At 38.1% G+C, this 20,010-nt stretch overlaps 1 protein-coding gene across 5 annotated transcripts in view; it reads left to right on the top strand.

The window, feature by feature from the left end:
* Positions 1-20,010, top strand: part of LOC134748301 (ETS-like protein pointed) — a 166,084-nt gene that overhangs the window by 120,942 nt on the left and 25,132 nt on the right. For all 5 annotated transcript variants that reach the window (XM_063683050.1, XM_063683049.1, XM_063683052.1 and 2 more), the window contains 2 exons: positions 8,073-8,276; positions 8,816-8,944. In XM_063683050.1, the coding sequence (XP_063539120.1) occupies positions 8,073-8,276; positions 8,816-8,944 (333 nt within the window). The remainder of the gene's footprint in view (positions 1-8,072; positions 8,277-8,815; positions 8,945-20,010) is intronic.

Raw genomic sequence — 20,010 nt, 5'->3', positions numbered from 1 at the left:
TTTAATCAATCAATATCAATCAATCAATCAATATCGTTTATTTGCAAGAATACTTACTTAATTATAAGCCTTAAGAGCCACCCCACACTAGCGTCTCCCGCCGAGCGTCGAACTATGTCTTTGCGATAAGGTTTTTAGAATGTCAGTTAATAATGGTCCAAGAGCGCTAGTAACCTAGCGGTAAGAAGGTGTGACTTTCAATCCGGAGGTCGCAACAGCTCGTAACATTTCGGTACGAAACTTGTAAATAATTATCGGCAAACTATTGTAAGTAATACTACTTACCTTTTCGTAATGCGTTAAGTATAAAAAGGTGATACATTATAAGGAAAAAATATTAGGATATGATTATGATTTTTGAGAGGTGACAAACAAGTTCGAATTTCGCTCCTAAATGCAGCATTTGTTTTGTTCAATATTTTTATGTATATGTTTTACCGCACATTTTTCTGGTTCTCCATATTGCTGAGTTACGAATATTACGACTTTTTTATTTCTCTTGGTCCATTCCAAAATTGCAGAATAAACTCTTAGAGCTTTGTACTTCAATTTCTCCAAAGAAATTATCTCGCCATAAATCTGTAAGAAAATAAGTATAGTTAGTTGCAATATCTTTTTTAAAGACCGTATAAAGCCTCGAGAATTGCCGGGAGCTGCTGTCAATTATTTGCGTAAAATAGTGCATATAGCCGATAATAAGAGAAAGCCATAAAACCTGCACCTTAAGCCATGGACTATATTTATCGTACCTATATAGGAACTACTATTCGAGTACGTTTATGCTAACGTAAATGCTTCGCAACGCGAATCGTGAAAGAATCTCCGTATGAGGTGACAATAGTTAGACTTCATATAAAAACTACCAAGACTTATTACTGCAGCATGTTTTTTTGTTTTCGAACGTACCCTCTGTTCTTTTGGCATAAAACGTCGAAAACAAAAGAAAGACGAACAAACATTATCTGGGCTGTTCGTCGGTGTAGGTACACGCAAAAACTGTTAGCATACAGTGCGCCATGACGCGGATTTACATATGGTAATGTGGTGTGATGGACGCGGCCCGTCCGCCACACACCTCTGCCTTTGTTGGCGGTCGATGTTTTAAAACGGATTCTTTATATTGCATTATTACGTTTAAAAATACTATAATGTAACAGCACAAAAATCCCATTGATATGTCGACAAACTAACCTAACCAAATTATTTAAACCAACGTTAAAATGCGGTAAAATGAAGCGGACTTTTTTTGGCACTATTATAAGTATTATACATATTATATAGGTACATATTATAAATAACTGAGAAAGCATCTCTGTCTGTCTGTTACCTCTTCATGCTTAAACCGTTGAATCGAGATGAAATTTAATATGATGATAATTTGAGGCCCGGGGAGGACATATGTAGGGTAGTTTTTATCAATTATCATCATCATTCCACGCAGATGAAGTCGCGGGCAGAAGCTACTGTTTAATATATAAAATTACTTAATTATGTGGGACGATAACATGGTTCCCAATGCCGCGAAGTGTTTCCGCGTAACTAGCTAGCCGGCTAACAGTAACGAACGACGCATAAGATGAAACAAGCATCATTGTAGAGTCAAACCAAGGAAAGTGTGCAGAGATTTTGACAGCACACGGAGTGCAAGGTGTTATTTTAAACGTCAAACTTCTATGAAATTATGACGTATAAATAACACTGACACTGCTGCGTATGCTGTCAAAATCTCTGCAGACCTTTCTTAGTCTAACTCTAAAGTCGCAGATTGTCCGATGCATCGCATGTTCGAACATTTGGCGCGAACAGAGAGTTTAGTCGTCACATCCTGGATACGCGCCGGAAGCGCGAATAGACGGCGCACAGACGCACGCGCATCCGCACAGGGCACCGACCCCTACCTGCTTCTGGCCTAGCCTAGGCGACCCGTAGAAATGTATGAAATAGGAATGAATTCAGATAAAAAAACTGGCCAAGTGCGAGTCGGACTCGCGCACGAAGGGTTCCGTAGTTCCGTACCATTACGCAAAAAACGGCAAAAAAAATCACGTTTGTTGTATGGCTCCCATACAACTTAAATATTTATATTATTCTGTTTTTAGTATTTGTTGTTATAGCGGCAACAGAAATACATCATCTGTGAAAATTTTAACTGTCTAGCTATCACTGTTCATGAGATACAGCCTGGTGACAGATGGACAGATAGCGGAGTCTTAGTAATAGGGTCCCTAAAAAAGAAAATAATCTGATTGGTTACTTTCATACGGTACGGTACGTCAAAAAAATGGTTGGGGCGTTATAACCGGTTATTGCATTACCACTGTATAGAGAATGCAATAAGCTTAAAAATTAACAAGCAGAAAAATAATTTGCGATTTCTTGTGTGGTCTCTCTACGGTTACTGAGTGCCGGCGAGTCGAACGCTATAGAACCACTCTAAAATGTGTCATCGAGATGCGTAACAAAGGCGCGTTATCGGAGAGCGCACACTGGTTTTTTGAGCGTTGGACTAGCCCGCGCTCAGGTTCCAATTAGAATTATACGCCAATGACTGACCCTTTTTCTGCAGGTAGTAGCAGGTGCGGTTTTACTTAGCAATAGACAAAGGATTAGCAGTTCGGGGCCAGCTACAAAACGAACGACTATAAGTAGCACGAGCGGTTTCATTTACAATAGACATAGAGTTATCCCTTAGGGGCCAGCTTGGAAGCTAACGCCTATATAACGCCCGTCGTTCGATTTGTAGCTGGCCCCGAACGGCTAATCCTTTATCTATTGTTAAGTAAAACCGCACGTGCTACTACCTGCAAAAAAAGGGTCAGACATTGGCGTATAATTCTAATTAATCTATTAGAGTGTAGATTAGGCTAAGTCTGTAAGTAGTTTTTGTAATTTCTTTTTCTGAAATAAACAGTTTATTTTTTATTTTTTTTATTGAAACCTGAGCGCGGGCTGGTTCATCGCTCAAAAAACTAGTGCAAGTGCGCTCTCCGATAACGCGCCTTTGTTACGCATCTCGATGACACATTTTAGACTGGTTCTATAGCGTTCGACTCGCCGGCACTCAGTAACCGTATTTGAGGGACCACACAAGAAATTGCAAGCCCAACCATTTTTTTAATGCAGGTAAGTAGCACGTGCGGTTTCACTTACAATAGACAAAGAGATCCCTTAGGGGCCAGCTTGAAAGCTAACGACTATACCTAAGCAACTGAACTGAAAGTTCGATTTGATCCTACTCTAAATATTCACCTAGGGCCTGGGCTACACCCAATCAAGCCACAATTTAAGTCAAAAGAATTAGTATAGGTAATAAAAACCTATTATTTGAGTTAGTCCAGGTGTTCGACTGCTATGCATAAAAATGTTTTTTAATGTCCTACTAAGTTCCTTAGTATGGTTTCGATATCGCCTGTTATCACTAACCCAGTTGGGTGCGTTAGCCAATTGGTTTTTGTTGCGTTCGTTTCATGATTAAAACTGAAACACACTAACAACTTTAACATTGTGATATCGCTGTGTTTAATTGTCGTTTTTCGTTGGTTCATAAAATGACTGGAAATTCTGAAAATACGTCCTTCTCAAATATTAAACTAGATCTACCGTAAAAATGCAACATCTGTTCATAGAATATTGTCTTCGGTTACCGCGATAGTTACTCATTAAATAAAACTATGAAAACGGATTATATCGCGTATATTGAATGGTTCGTTACGTTCGTGGTTCGGTGATGTATTATAATTATTATAAATTACATTTGTTTATAGACTTCTTTGTATCCAAAATCTACCTACTAAAATACAATTTATTTATTGAATTTGCACCTAATAGTATTACTGGAAATAATACATTCCGGAACGCAGATAAATAGTTATGGTCAACCGGGTTTATTGCAACTATGGGGTTATTTCGTTATTTCTCCAATACGTTTGGTCTATGATACGTTTTATTCTCCAAGTAGCTCAGGCTTTTATCACTAGGTGACGGGAGCTCATGTAAATCACGTTGTTTGAAAAATGAAGTCAAATGTGCCGTTTTCAAGCAAAAGGTACCACATTGTCGCTTGCCATAAGGACGCTCTGGCAGGTTTTATCGTATAAAGATACAAGCAATTTTCGTCCTTATATATGGTAAGCGACAATGATTCAAAACGTCACAAATAGACGCAATAATCCCATAGATGCTGGTACGGTCCTGGGTACGGTCACGTCTGAAAATAAAGATACAGACGACAAAGTGTTAAAAATATGTATACACCTTAATAATATATGGGCAATAAGGCCGTGTACACATATTTTTGCCATTTTGTCCGTATCGATATATTAAGACGTGGCTGTACTTTATATTGCTGTCTATTAGTTTACACACATCGCTAATCGCTTACGGTTTCATTGTTACACAATACCTGCCAATGATGAGCCAATACCACGGACATACTCGTATACACAAGATGGAATGTAAACAGTTGTTGCCCCGTATCTGCGAGATCTCGAAAATGAACGTAAACGCAGCAGCATCCGCAATGGCGACGAGACCTTATCTCCATATCGGTAGTTAATAAGATTGGTTCATTACCATACTGAGCCATTGTTACGGCTAGCTACAGTTATTACTGGCTCTATTAAACGTTCCATTTGAAAACCCTGTAAATCATAAAGTTACTAACTATAATCAGAAGCAAATATAATTAAAACAATTGGCTTTGGCGAACCATTAAAATCAAAGGATACTTGGATGTCCGACTCTGCTTGATACAAACTTTATTGCAAAACAAATACTAAATCTGGCATTGCTAAGGTGCATTGGGGTAAATTCGGAAACAGGTTAATGTTAGTTGTCACTAATATTTAGGTACCAAACTACGAGTTGAAGGACTTTATACTTTGGTAGCACTACTGCAACGCTAATCAAGGCATCTTGGGCGCCATTCATTTATTACGTAAGACGATTTAGGGGGAGGGGGGTCCAACATATTTTTTTTACAAGGGGGAGATGGAGGGGGGGAGGGTTTTCATAGTTCTTACGTAAGATAACAAAGATCTTTTTCTATTTCTATGAAATTATGACGTTTATAACAGCTCTGACCCACACTCTATGCTATCAAACACGGTGCAGTTACCTTTATTTGTACCTTTAAAGGTACAAATAAACATTCTAAAAATTAATTTTTTGAAAAATAAATACTACAAACCAAACGTGTATTCATTTTTTCCTGTAGATTCTTACGTAACATAGCCAATATAGGGGGGAGGGTTCAGCCTTTTCTTATTTTTTTTTACATAGGGCAGGGACGGGGCAAAAACTGGCAAAAATCGTCTTAAGTTATAAATGAAAGGCGCCTTGTTTACCATTGGTTTTATAGTTTTATAGGCAGAAAATGCTTTTATAGTCTGTCAAGACATTTTCGTCAGTAGTAAAATGCAACAAATTTAAAAAATGTAAGCGCGAAGGGTAATCTTCCCATAGAAATTTGAATTTCGCGCCTTTTTCTAATGACAAAGTTGTCCCGTTTTCGAAGTTAGCTCAATATACCTTAAACACAATCTACGCATCCTAGTACACTATTTAATGTTTGTATCTGTAGACACACTGTTGCTATTTTTATGCAGCCTACAAAGTGCCTCACGCTCACGCAGCCTGCAGGAGGCTCGACTCGACTACTGCCTATATTCAACTTAAACCGTTACTCGGCTACGTTTCCATGTCACCACGTCAAGCGGTTTGGTACAAATTCGTATGCATCTAACTTCCTGCTTTTTTTCGAAATATAGGGCACCTAAATTATGTACGAGTACAAGGAAGACTGTTAACATGCACGATTGAAATACCTACTTAGGTAAAGGATATTGAAATATATGGCTCTATCACTACCTACTTCTTTGCAACAGTTTACTTCGCATAAAATTATAGTTAGATACCTACTTCATAAAGTACATCTTTCTTCATTAACCGCTATCCATTTCTTTATACGTGATGTTTTTCAGTTTAAGACGGAAGCAATCATAGAAACTCATCACAGTAAAGTCTGAAGATTACTAGCATGTTATAAAAGGAATATTATTATTTGCTTTATGGCAATTTTACAGCCTATACAAATTAGGATAGATTACTGTCCTTCAGAATAGCTTTTGTATAGCGAGCAATCTGGCCATTTAGTACCTACCTAATTTGGGGTATTAAATGTATCTACCCATCATTAGATTTACGCTTTCTCCATATACCAGTTGAAATGGATACCGACTACGCATCTCTGCCTATATATATTGCAGCATAAACATTAAGTGTCCCGAAGGCAGCTAGACTGAAAGCAGTAATTAAACTAATTATTGAATATTAGCTAGCTCTCCGCGCGCCCGGGAAAAACTCAGGCCCCGAGTAGAGTGCAATTTGTAACACATAACTCCATTTCGCACTCATACAACTAAAGCGTACTAAACCTATAACAAATTCCATGCCAGTAGCAACCTTAATAACAAGTGCTGAAAGTCTAGAATTGAGGCTTTAATCTGTTCAGCTTGTCTTTCTTTATTTGTGGGCGGTCGATTTGTATTGATTGACTTTTTATTAGCCGCTACTGTTTGAAGAATCTCGGCTATGTGCGTTTAAATTGATTGCCCTGGGATACTTTGTAAACATGAAAGAGCTTTTGTTTGGATGTCTTCACCCAATTTAAAATGCTGATTGTCCCCAATCAGACACCTGCTGGACAGAAAAAGACAATTCGAATGAATGTTTGGTGCATCTTAACGATTTGCACTCAATAAAGTGTAAATCGAAATTGTACTGATTTCAGAACCACAGGCCACTTTTCTTCGTCCAGAACTCTTACATTTCAGGACAGGTGTTATGATAATAAAAACATGCTCTGGTAAATTGAAAGTTACTTTGAATCTGGGTACTTCTCAATTACGTACAAGAAAAAATCACTGGGGCCTATGCTATCTAAATCTGTAATTGTATGTTATATTTATGAACCAGTCTACGTATACCATACTCGTTTGTCCACCTCATGATTAGCTTAGCATACCTCATCTCAGCGGTGGTGACCGATTTGATCTGATGTCCGACTTTCAATCCGGAGGTCGCGGTTTTAAATCCGGGCTCGTACCAATAAGGTCTTCGGAACTTATGTACGGAATATCATTTGATATTTACCACTAGCTTTCCGGCGAAGAAACATCGTGAGGAAAAGTGCATACATCCGCAAATAAATTCAAAGGTGTATGTGAAATCCCCAACCCGCATTGGTCTACCAAGCCCAAGCCCTCTCGCTCGTGAGAGGAGGAAGTACCCAGCAGTGGGGTGTATATTATTATTTTACCTAATCTCAAGGCCAGAAGGTTTACAAATAGCCAATAGTACGTTTTCGATGGTACTTCCTTTTGCATTAGAAATCCTTCGTGGTACCTGGTGTGAAGGTCGGATGCATGCAAGTTCCGCCGTTAGGCAACGCGCACAGCGCTACGGCTAATTACTGTTGCATTGCATCCATGCGAGGATGTATGCGTTTGTCGCTGTTATGATTGTAATGTTTTTCATGTCGAAGTTCGATAAATGGAGGTTTGGAAAGGACTGTTCTTTGGCAATCGTCGCTTAGCTATATACGCACTAAAGGTTTACGCATCATCTTGTAGATTTTAAAACCATTCCTGCTACTTAGGCTAGGTATGTACTTATAGTTATGACTTATGGCGCAACTAAATAAGTAAGTCATGAGCAAGTCATATTTCGGACAGCTAGTCACCAATAGGGTGTGTCGTTGATGTTATAGATGTACGAATCAAATCTTGCAAGAACCAAAAATTGAAATACGAAAAATTTCATTTTAACAACACGTTATGTGGAAGCGGCAATGTAGTTATTTGCGCGATTTTCATGCAACGAACAGAGGAAAAGCATACATTTGTGATTATGATTTAAATTATCTTAGTCTTGTGCAAAATTGACCGGATGAGCGCGAAATATATTCGTGAATTATTTTGAATCTTAATGTTCTTTTTTTTTCAATGGCAGATTTGGACGTGATGCCTACATCTCATAGAGCCACTGGTACATAATGTTACCTTTACCCCCAGATCCGAGACAATGGAGCGAAGCAGCGGTAGCAGCGTGGTTGCGCTGGGCAGCACGCGAGTTCTCACTGGAAGGCGTGGCGCTGCAGCAGTTTGCGCGTGCGCAAGGCAAGGACATCTGCGCCATGGGCCGTGAGGAGTTCGTGGCCCGCGCGCCTGCCTTCATGGGCGACATACTGTGGGAGCACCTGGAGATCCTGCAGAAAGGTATGTAAACACTGACAATTGAAGGTGATTCGTAAGAGCAAGTGTGACACTCCAGAAAGTTTATCTAAAACCTGACTATATAATGGAATAGAGGAGCTTTCGCTGAAGCGACTGGTGTTTCAGCAGTTCTCACTTCATGGGTGTAGGTTTATGGCGTTATTCATAAACGCTTTACTGGCCTGAGTTAGCTATGAATCGTTTGTCTTTATCTGTCATTTTGACTTATGTATTTGTAAGAAAAGGATAAAACATAATTTAACTAAATCAGGCCCGTAAAGTTTTATGAATAAGGGGGATAGTCTTTAGTAGGTAATATATGCTAAATATGTCAATGAACCGCAATTCAAAGCAACTCGAAGAGATACTTCAGAAAAATAATTTGTAAACGAACCTGCTCTGCTGAATGCTCTTGGGAGAGACACCCAAATGTCATCGTCAATCCTGAATTAGAAAAAAAACTGCTTTTTGATAGTGGTACCTCGAGGTATTCACACTCAGGGCTGTTAAAAGTTATAATGGTTGCATTGTTTTCGGTCCAGATGTGGAGAAGGAGCGCTCCCTGCTGGCGAACGTACCGCCGAACATGTACGAGAGCAACGTCTGCCTGCCCGAGCTGCCGGACTACATCCCGCCGCCGGCGCACCACTACAACAATAACAACAATACCGGTAAGTTATTTCATCATTTTTCAGTAGGATCCAGACGAGGAGAAGCGGCATAGGTACATTGCAGGACAACACTAGATGTAAGCCTTGTGTCAAGCTTATTCAGTTCGTCGGCTCGCCCTGGCAGGTCGAAAATATTGATATGTTCAAGTTACAATTCGCAACTACCATATCATACTATCGTACCATCAAAAAAATGATTAATGATTTTTCTTTCTATATATGATTACTTAATTTCCGTAAGAGGCTAAAGGGGCAGATTTCTCTGTAAAAATTTGGCATGGGTTTCTAATTATGTATTAGTTGTTATTGTTGGTTATACATAGTAAACTATATATATGTAAAGCACTAACAATGAACATTTATATTTAAAAACATTTATAAAAGCTAAAACAACATTTTTTATCTAAGGATGTAAAAAAATGAAGTGAATGTCCTATGTTGAGATTTTTTAGTAGAAACTTTAATAGAAGACTAGCGTTAGCTATTAAAGGAAATTAAATCAAATGGACTTATAACATTATCCACCATCAAACGAGAATAGGGTTGTCGTTATCATTTCATAAAGATAAGCGAATGGGCCACTTATCCGCGCAGCGGTAAAGTCAACCTCATTAAACTACCATTCGCGATAACTCTGCAATTACTGGGAGTTACGAGCCCTGTGTATGCACATAATTTCAGCTTTTACTGTATTTAGTAACCAACTAGCAATACTTATTGTTACATTGTCAAGAAGAGGCAATGCTCGTCTCCCATCTGTTCGAGTTAACAGCGAATTAAGGGTTCGAACAAGTGGTTACCTTATGCTACCCTGTATTCTTAGCTACAAGCGTGCTAGTCACTCACAAATTTAAATAAACGTTGATGCGCTTTAGGAACGTTCGCTCTTCAGATCTTTGTTTTTTCACAAAATAATTCGGAATATAACTCGCATCTTTACAGACGTATAAATTTAACAGCCGAACGGCATGTCATCTTTTGCGTTGCACTGTTGTAAAAATAATAAACTTTACAATCGGGGGTTGTGCGCAGTCTCATGGATAAAAGCTCATTTCCATTCGATATAAAACTGTGTTTATTGCGTTATAAATCATAGTACCGGGATGTTTTGACTAGAAGCGCGGCTCAGCTACTGAAATAATAAATTAACCAAGTAGACAAGGGCTGTTCACATCGCGTAACACCACTGAAAAGTGTCCGTCTCGTGTGGTCCAGTTCAAATTTTGATCTCCGATTAAGCACAGGTTTCACGGATCTCTAGATCACATTTTTACTGGTTCTATACAACAGTTTATCTTGTTAGCAACGAGAAAAATAGTCAAGAAATTGAAAGTCGTTAGCGCGGGTGGTCTCGACCTGACATCGACACTTGTATACCCAATTTACACGTCCACTTGGTGTCGGGCGTATATCTTGCGGACTGTCTGACTTGTCACCCTTTAACCCTATTACGGCTTCGTGTGATCGTAAATTTTGTAATTATAATATAATTTATGGAATGCTAGGCTGCTTAGGCTGTTTTGGTTTATATACGTACTTAAAAATAATAATATGAGACGAGATTACTAGATCACGTTTAGTTTTCCGGGAAGTTTAGAATATCTTTGTATATTTTAGAGCCATTCTGAGGATTAAGCATTCAGGAGAGTAGCAACGATGGGGCAAATAAAAATCCACTAGAAACTTAATTAAGGTAGGTACTTCTTACCAATTGTCTGGCATAGTATCACTTTGGCCAGTAAGAAAGTGCACCTACTCAACTACTGTAGAAATGACTCTAACCTTTATCTGAGGGTCTACCGCGAACCACGTTCGACGTGTTGCCTCCCGGTTACGTACGAATTTACAAGTGCGACAGAGAGGCAACACGTCGAACGTGGTTCTCGGTAGGCCCTCTGATATCCCGATACATTTTTTTCTTTTCGCTTAGCGTTTTTCAATACATGATTGTCATCGTGGCTAGGCTTCCTGAACTTATGATTCGATAAATGTTATCCCTTAGTTATTCCATACAGAGAACAGCTAAACGTTTACCTATGTGAGTAGAGTTCGTACAACACATGCGATGCGCCGCGGTTCCGCGCGGGCGCGCGTGGCGCAACACGACCTTGGCGCACTTTTTCCGCTCTCTTTCAGCCCGAGGTCTTCGCGAAAATTGTCTTCTTTGGCCATCGCTTCAGCCGATCAGATCTGGAAATACGTAACGGAACGGTTGTTGAACTACGAAATTATGAGATAAGGGAATTCTGTTGATAGTTTTACAAGTGAATGCCAGTTGTTGTGGCTTTTATGTTTAGTGCCTCTAATTATTATGGACGTCTATCCGCTGAATTGTGCTGATCTAAATCATTTGATGAAACTTTAAATTGCACAAACCTCATCTGAGTACAGGTAACATTAGCGTAATATCTATTATAGTCGTAGGTAATTAATGACAGAGTTGGATGTTTGTCTTATGACATTGTACAATATTGGATATTGGATTATGTTGGTGCCTATTAGGTGCCCACCTCCTCACCTCATAATTAATGTGCTTATTACTCACAAAATTATTTACCTATTGTTTATTTATTCATTCCAATCCCTATGAAGCATTAAACATTTTGCAAATCTTTATGTATTTAAGTCAAAAAAAAAAGAAAAACTACGAAGCAGAACCATACCTAACCCCGCTCTGATTACTAAATAAATTCAAATTTGCCGCAATAAGGCTAGGTTCACACTTGGAACTTGGAACTCCCAACCTCGTGCCAGACCAGATTGATCAACGCGCCCCTTCCACCGCCGCTCGCGTCGCGCTGCGCCGCGCCAGTCTTCCACCACAAACCTTTTGTGCTCATCACACCTATTGTTTTATTACCTGCCAGTGTTTCTTTACCTTTATTTGAAAGTTCAGTGTCTATCATTAATTCATTTTCTATTCAGCTCTTATTACTATCTATTGTGTTTTTCTTTTTATAGTTTCATTGTTTTATCTGTATATATTATTTATAAGTAAGTTTATGACATTTTAAGTATTTAAATATATTCATTTTATTAAATTTATTCCTTTTTTAATAGGGAAATTTATCGCGGCTGTCTTCTTTTGGAAGTTTTCTGTCGTTAAATGAAATAAGTGCTAAGTGACCGTCAGTGCGTGTGACAACATGTCTGCCTGGGATTCTGGTTAAACTATGTTTTTGCACCCGAGTTCTCGCGCCAGGGAATCCACGGAGCTGGACCCTGTTATAGTATGGCGTGGTGAGTTTTCTTATTTCTATTACGAGTAAAACTAAAACTACGTATGACAGTTCATTCCGATTTGAATTATGTAGAATTGAATTTGAAGTATCAAACCAATAATTATTTAATAATCTTCGTTACTGAATTATTCAAAATGGTAGAAAGTGAAGTTTTCTAATAATCAGTCCCTACACAATTCACAAGCATTCAAATAATTACTTAATAGAGAAGTATTTGCTCTGTAACTTTTTCACAAACAACAGGCATTATATTCCCCTTGAACTCGCGTCACATGTACTCTTAGTTATCCAGAATTACGAGCGAGTAACCGCTGAAAGACACCACAATGCTGACTTCTAATTCAGATCCAACACGTTCGTTTACGGGTACATTTCCCGACCTCGCGACAACCCGAGCGTGGCAAACTAATGCAACCGGGCCGACAACCTGAAGGTTAACGCACAAAATCGTATATTCAATATTTTGCAACTGCACTCGTATTAATAAGGTAAGGTATATGGTTAATGTGTGCAATTTCGAAGCATCCGCGCTGTCGCAAGTCGATCGCGGGCGCATCCTTGCGTTGCGCAGCAAATCACCGGACGTGCGCTCGGAACAATATTGCGCAATGCGCGGTCTGCGCACCGCCTTACGCTTGCTACGCCGTAGAACGCTACGCTCGTAGGCAATGCTTATATCGATAAATACTTATCGTCAAATAAAGCAGCTATTAATAAATAATATAGTTAAAGCGCTTTAATTGCGTATTTCATTTTTATTTTAACGTTTATTAATAAGATTATTGTATCATTGTAGAGTTACTATTAATATACTCGTACTTATTTTGTAAGTCAAAATTAAGAATGCCACGAATATTCGGCAACTATTCGGTTTTGGCCGAATGTTGCCTACTATTCGGCCGAATACTGAATATCTGTCGCACCTACCTAAAAAGAAAAAATGCACAATAAAAATAACCAAAACTAGGTATATTTAATATTTAAAATGTATTCTTGGAAAGTTGTTAAATACGAAAACCCTTTTTGAGCATTTATTAATTACTAAATATTTTATGATTTGATTGACTCTAACTACATTCATTAATTCTGTTCAGCAAAAAATATATCTTAGCAAACGTTGTGCTTTGTTGGCGAACGGTTTTCATAATAATTGTGACTCAAAGTGTTCGCATGCCATGCCGAATATTCGGAGCTTCGGCCGAGAGAAGGGCCGAATATTCGGTATTCGGCCAAAACCACTACTCGGGGCATCTCTATTTAGTCAAAATCTCCAAGTTTAGAAAGACTTTTATTGCGTTCAACTTTTCCATAAGGATACCAAATATAGCTATGACAAATTTCTTACTTAAATATCAAATAACATAGTCGGTATATCTAATGATTCAACGTAACGAATTAGTCGAATGCGAGAGCAATAACGAACGGCAATTGAAGTGGCGACCGGCCAAGGATCGTTATCATTTATATCCATGAAGTGATTTGGACAGGTAATGGCTACGTATAGCGGGCCGCGTTTAGTTAAGACGCTAGTGGACCACAGCTTCTCCATAACAACGTAATAGTCCCGATTTCACTGCCTGGATAATAGACACTATAAAAAACATTTTTACACAAGTTATTAAAATAATTCTCCAAAAAACACGGAACTGGGTGTAACTATTTCTTATAAAATTCATCCTCGATCACACAGATATTTATCATTTTAACTTTTTCGTATCTTGTACACTATTTCGTATCTAGTAAGCAGTCGTAAAAGTGCTGTATATAAACGCACCTGCCTTCAGCTGATCTGCTATTCTTTTGTAATCACCCTGTATAATCATTATTCAGTCTAACATACCGCTGGGAAGGGTAACTTATACCACTAACTCAGTTCATAACTGTCAGATTTGAAGTGTTGACAAGAAAAGTATTGAGCTTTCTAAGATATCAATAAAAAGATACGTGTCGTTTCGAGCAGCCACATCCGGTGGCCATTGTGCTTCAACTGGCGAGCTTCCGGCGAAACACGATACTTGCTCCTGCGCACGTGCGCGACCTTTTCAAATTTCGAACTAGGAATTTTGGAACAAAGGTCTGAGAGGGATGGATAACCTTATCAAGTTGTGAATTTTGATATCTAGAGCTGAGATTGGTATAGTCAGCACCGATAGTTAATGCGGAGTTAATTTGATACGTTTTACTTAAAAATGCGACTTGTTTTTATACAGAAATACAAGTAATTATTATAGTTTACTATAGGATAGGTAGGTACCTACAGTAAAAACGTACTGAAATGGGTAACTTTAGTTCCTTACAACATATTCGAATGGATCACTTTACGCGTGGCTTAGAAAACTTAGAATACCTGAGAAGGACTTATTATGTATCTAAGAAGATTAAAAGACAGTGTTAAGTATAAGAACCAAGGTTTATTTTTGAACTTCTACTGACTTGTTAAAGACAACTTTTCAAAAGTTACTCTTTAAACGCTGGCTGAGCAAAGACAATGAGAAATAAAAAACACGAAAGCAGCACGTGCGGGATAAAAACACGATTAAATTGCCTCTACAGAATATTCCTTGAAACCAAAATACAATAAAATTGTATGAGCTTTATACAAACTTAAGACCTTTATCTTTTATAAGTTAAAACTTATTGTGTTACCTCGTATTCTACGTTCTTTAACACGTGAGCGTTAAGTGCCATGGCATAGAGTCGTTTTTCTAAATTTACAATAAGTAAGTCAGATACGAGCTTTATAAAATTCCCAGTGTTCAATTATATTCATATAGCCAAATACACGTGAACAATATTTTGACAAATTCAAAAAGGTACAACTGATTAATCCATGAATATCGTTCGATGACAATAAAAAGTGGGTACACAAGAAGTCCTCGTACGTCACAGGTAAGAATTTGGAATTAGCTTTGAAGGGTTGGCTACCAAAAGCGCAAGGGTGATTCTTTACCATATTGTGTATTTGGAGGGTGCTCGCGGCCCCTTGTCCTTCAATAAGCCCTTAATAAGGGCCCTCGGGTCCTATTCAGCGCCCTTTCATCCACATTTACCTATTTCAGGTGGCCCTGATTGATCCTATAAATCTTATTTCGCCTGTCAATGCATTGAATCATTTTGGGTCAACTCTTCTCAAATGCTCAAAACTGATCCGTATCGCCTGCATTTTATTGCTGAGTTACACGTCTGCGTCTTACGTAAGCAAACAACTCACGATCACGAACGCGAAGCGGCGCGGCGCGGCGGGCCCACGGCGTTCGCGTTCGCAACGAGATCGCCCACGTAGGACACTTCTAGAGGTATCAAAGGATTGATTCACCCCCAGCCGCAGCGCTTCGCTTCGCGTTTGCGTGTTATTCGCCTACGTAGTACGCTGCGTTATTTAAAAACGATTGATTAATTTTACATAATACCGCAAAATTGATCAAGATTTTAACGGTGGTTATGTAAAAAAAATAACTTTGCTGAGAACATAAATATAATCCCTATGTTTTTTAATGGGAAACCCATAGTAAAGTTTTCCTTGTACGAAGTTCTTGTAAGTACCTACAATGTTGTTGTTGGGCTTGCTATATACTCGTGTGGTTCGTGGAACGTTGATAAGGTTTATCACCAAGTACCTACATTTTAGTTATAAATTAAATGCCTTTTATAATTACATACTTATATTATCTAATATTCCGCTCCCACGTACCGAATTACAATGTTAGTTTTCTGTTGGAATTGTGGTATTTTATACCTTATGTTACATTATGTTTACATTGGAACTAACGAAAAATGAAAAAAACTTTCGTAAAAACATGTATGTAGTTCGTAAGATGAAATTAGAGACTTTTATGAACTTACGAAGAGTTCCCGAAAATTAACTTTTGCAAAATATTTTTTTGGAGAGTTCACATAGAAATACGAGTCTTCCAATAACTGCAGGTGTTAAGACTAATCTATGGGAAAGGAGTGCAAATCGCGAATAGGGGTTGAATAGAAGCAAAGAGACGCAATATTAAGTGTCGGATTACGGAGCTTTGTCGGCGCTCGCGGCGCCTTTGAAGCTGAATTCAATTAATCGCCGTATTTGCGGTGCTTGGTAGGAATCCTCGCAAGAACAAATATTTGCTGAGTGTTCATTACCAGCTATTAGGCGCGTTTTAATTGTGCCGTGAACGCCGATTACCTTTATCGGCGAAATCACCTCGAGAAACTCGCAAACACCGAAAAATAGGCTTTTTCTTGGTAATAGAAACACGATATGCTGTAATTCTATTCGTGGCTGTATATGGGTGATTTAAATTAAGGTTGTCCTATACAATATTACTTAGTTTATGTGCGTACATATTTATCTAACAAACTACTATTCGGTCCACGTTTGCTTAAGGGGCCCACTTACTATCAGTCCGCCGGACGATATTGGCCTGTCAGTTAGAACAAAAAACTGACAAGCCGATATCGTCCGGCGGACTAATTGTCAGTGGGGGCCCCTTTCCTCCAAGTTGGGGCTCGCTTGGTGTTGTTCGAAAATCGACATGGACGTATAAGCGCCACTTGCACCTTCCCACTAACACAGCGTTAACCGGTTAAACCGCTAACCCGGTGTCAATTTGTACTGGTAACCATGGTTACTCCAGGTTTAACTGGTTAACCCCGGGTTAATGAATGGTGCAAGTGGCCCGAAGTAACTATCTTTCTATAAGAGTCAAATTTATTTACAATAATAACAACAACACAACAATGGCATCTTTTTATGTTTAAAGCGGGGCTAGAGAATATTCAGTTCAGTTTCAGTTTCTTTATTCATAACAAGAACTACATGTCAATTTTATTATACATATTTACATCTTATGTCTATTTTAATATTATTATTTTTTTCTTATTTGTCTTATGTTATTGCATAAGATAATGTCTTACGAGCCCCGAATGATGCATAATATATGTTCTCGTTTAGTCAGGAGCACTTTCCCAGATTTTCCCATTTATACAAAAATAATGCTTTGATAATACAAATGATTAAGACTAAACTAATACTAATATTTCGTTTAATTTTATATGGAAATAATCTACAATAAAAAAAATACAAGATATACCAAATCTATGAAGTAAAAAATAAAATAAAACAAGTGAGTTATTTATTTTTATTTGGAGATCCAACAGCTGTGACATTAACATAAAAAATATAGAATATGTATACAGGAAGCCAATTATAGGAACTATATTATCTCTAAAAATGTGTGCAAAGGAGGATAAAACATTAAGTTAAAGTATAACGCTAGTGAGATGAGATGTCATATTTACGCTAAATTATAGACAAGAAGGTGAAATATCACAGTGGTAATATTTTTATTCTGAACAATTATTTAATAGACTAAAGTTTTATTAACCTAGAGACGAATCCAGTTCTACACAGAATGGACATTAACATGGCCGGATTTAGGGGAGGGCAACCGGGGCAACTGCCCCGGGCCTCCACAAAAGAGGGGCCCCCACAATAGAGAAAGGATAGGAAAAATAATTTGGGGCCAGGGGGCCTCCACTCCTTTGTTTCCGCGGGGCCTCCACACCTCTTAATCCGGCCCTGGTCTGAAGACAAGTGCCGCTTTTACAACCCCTTTAATTTGCTTGGCCACGTTTGATTGCCACGTATGTGACTTTCCATTAGAGTGGTTTCTTGCTGATAATTAGTTGGGTTCTGCAGAACTTTAGAATTAAGTAGAAGAACTATCCTGTTTGCTAACACTTAATTTAGCAGTAATTTTTAGGTTTCCGTACCTCTAAAAAAAACGAGACCCTTAAAGTATCACTTCGTTGTCCGTCCGTCCGTCTGTCAAAACCCTTTATCTCGGGAACGCGTGAAGGTATCGAGTTGAAATTAAAACCATATCAGGCCTACAATCCGTTAAAGCTGTGAAAAAATAAAACTTCTAAGTTAACGCAAAAAAAAGATACGGCCGTTTATGCCAAAATAAAATCTATACTCGTATTTCGTCACTCTCAAGGGAATCATAATTTATAGGGTACTTCCAGTTGAACTATGAGATTTGGCAAGTAATATCGTCTTACACTTCAAATACAGGGAAAAATCTGAAAACTATTTTGTAAAAAATAAAAAAAATAAGAAAAAAGTTGATTTTGTACGGAACTCTCGCTGCGCGAGTCCGACTCGCATTGTCCGGTTTTTATTTTTTTTATTAGATTAGTTACTACGCACAAATTTATCGATAAACAATTGAACTCACATCTCATTTATAATCAGTTTAATAAATAATACATAGCATCTTTTCACAATTATAGGTAAATATAAGTAGTTAGTGTCAACGCAAGCCAGTGCGATTTGCTGCTTATAAAAAGCCTTTTAAACAACTTCAGGTTTGTGTAAAAATACATATTATTTGAACAGTATATTTTTCAATCGTTCATAACGATATCGAAATGTCTTTCGTTTTCTGCTGCTTAGTGGTTATCCATTTTTTTTTCAGTACAATTCTTCGCTGTTTTAGATATCAGTAATAATACAAATAATAAATAATAAAAATACAAAATGCCTACTTATCCGCGTTATCACGCAGGATGGCGTAGGCGCGGCCCTGACGATAGCCACGATAGCTTGTCACAACACTGTCACGCTGTCACAGTGACACGGGTTCAGGACTTCATTCATCTCGGTGACCAGATAGGCTTGTTTAACGTAAAGAACAACAGACAAATGAACAGCCAAACTTTTATTAAAAGTTGACTCAATATTATTTTTCCTAAATATCACAAAAAACGCATGTGGCAGATCCATTTTGAATGGAAAGACGTGGGAAGTCCCATATAAGTGTCCCGTCTACGAGTAGGTATATCTTCACTCTTGGTAGATAGGTAGGTAAAAAATTATAAACTACTCCTCTGTTTTAATCTCTACAAATTAAGATATGTAACCCTTACTGACAAATAGCGCCTTACAACACTGTTTCATTGACAGATAAGCCAAATATAAAAGTTTGAAAAAAAAAGCGGTGGCATCTCCTGGCTGACGGAGGCCGAGATGGGGAATTATTGGCAACGGAAGTGACGTCACTACGCGCTCCAATTTAAAACGCCGCCCACTTGGGAGCTGTGTCGCTGCAGCTTTATTACTAATATCTGCTATTATTTTGTCCTGAACTCTACAGTAAGTGTCAATATGTTTCGTTGCACCTTATTCCGTGGCAATAAGGTAGAAAATGTGTAAGTACATTTATTTTGATGTCGACTACTCATAAAAAAACTCATTTTATTCATTACAAAAATCGTTTTGACAATTCGTAAAAATAGCTAATTTCACCCATGAGTAAAGGGGCCCACTGACTCATCAGTCCGCCGGACGATATCAGCCTGTCAGTTAGAACAAAAATTTGACAATTCCGAACAACTGACAGGCCGATATCGTCCGGCGGACTGATAAGTAGTCAGTGGGCCCCTTAATGAACAACACTTATATGTAGTTTTTTTTTGTATCAAGCAATTTTCACTTTTTATTTTAATTCATGATTTTGTTGTTTATACACTTGTTATAGGCTATTGCAGCCCTAAAGTATTTATTCATTTATTCATTAACCCAAATAAAATAAAATAAACTATTGTAACCGGACCGACTAAATTCCATTATCCTTATTTAGCAGGAAACTAAAGTTAACCTTTCCCAAAATAATTTTAAATTCGAAATTAGAATTCAATCAGTCCTTTATACCATGAATAACCGGATGTACTCCGCTTTTTAATTAGCGCGAAGGTTACGAAGAATGTTTTTAAAAAATCTTTTTTTACATTGTAAAGGGCGGGATAATCGTATGCGGCCGCTAGATATTTATAAAG

The sequence above is a fragment of the Cydia strobilella genome, chromosome 16, assembly GCF_947568885.1.
Source record: "Cydia strobilella chromosome 16, ilCydStro3.1, whole genome shotgun sequence".
Taxonomy (NCBI): Eukaryota; Metazoa; Arthropoda; class Insecta; order Lepidoptera; family Tortricidae; genus Cydia; species Cydia strobilella.
This window is presented reverse-complemented; position numbering and strand designations above follow the sequence as displayed.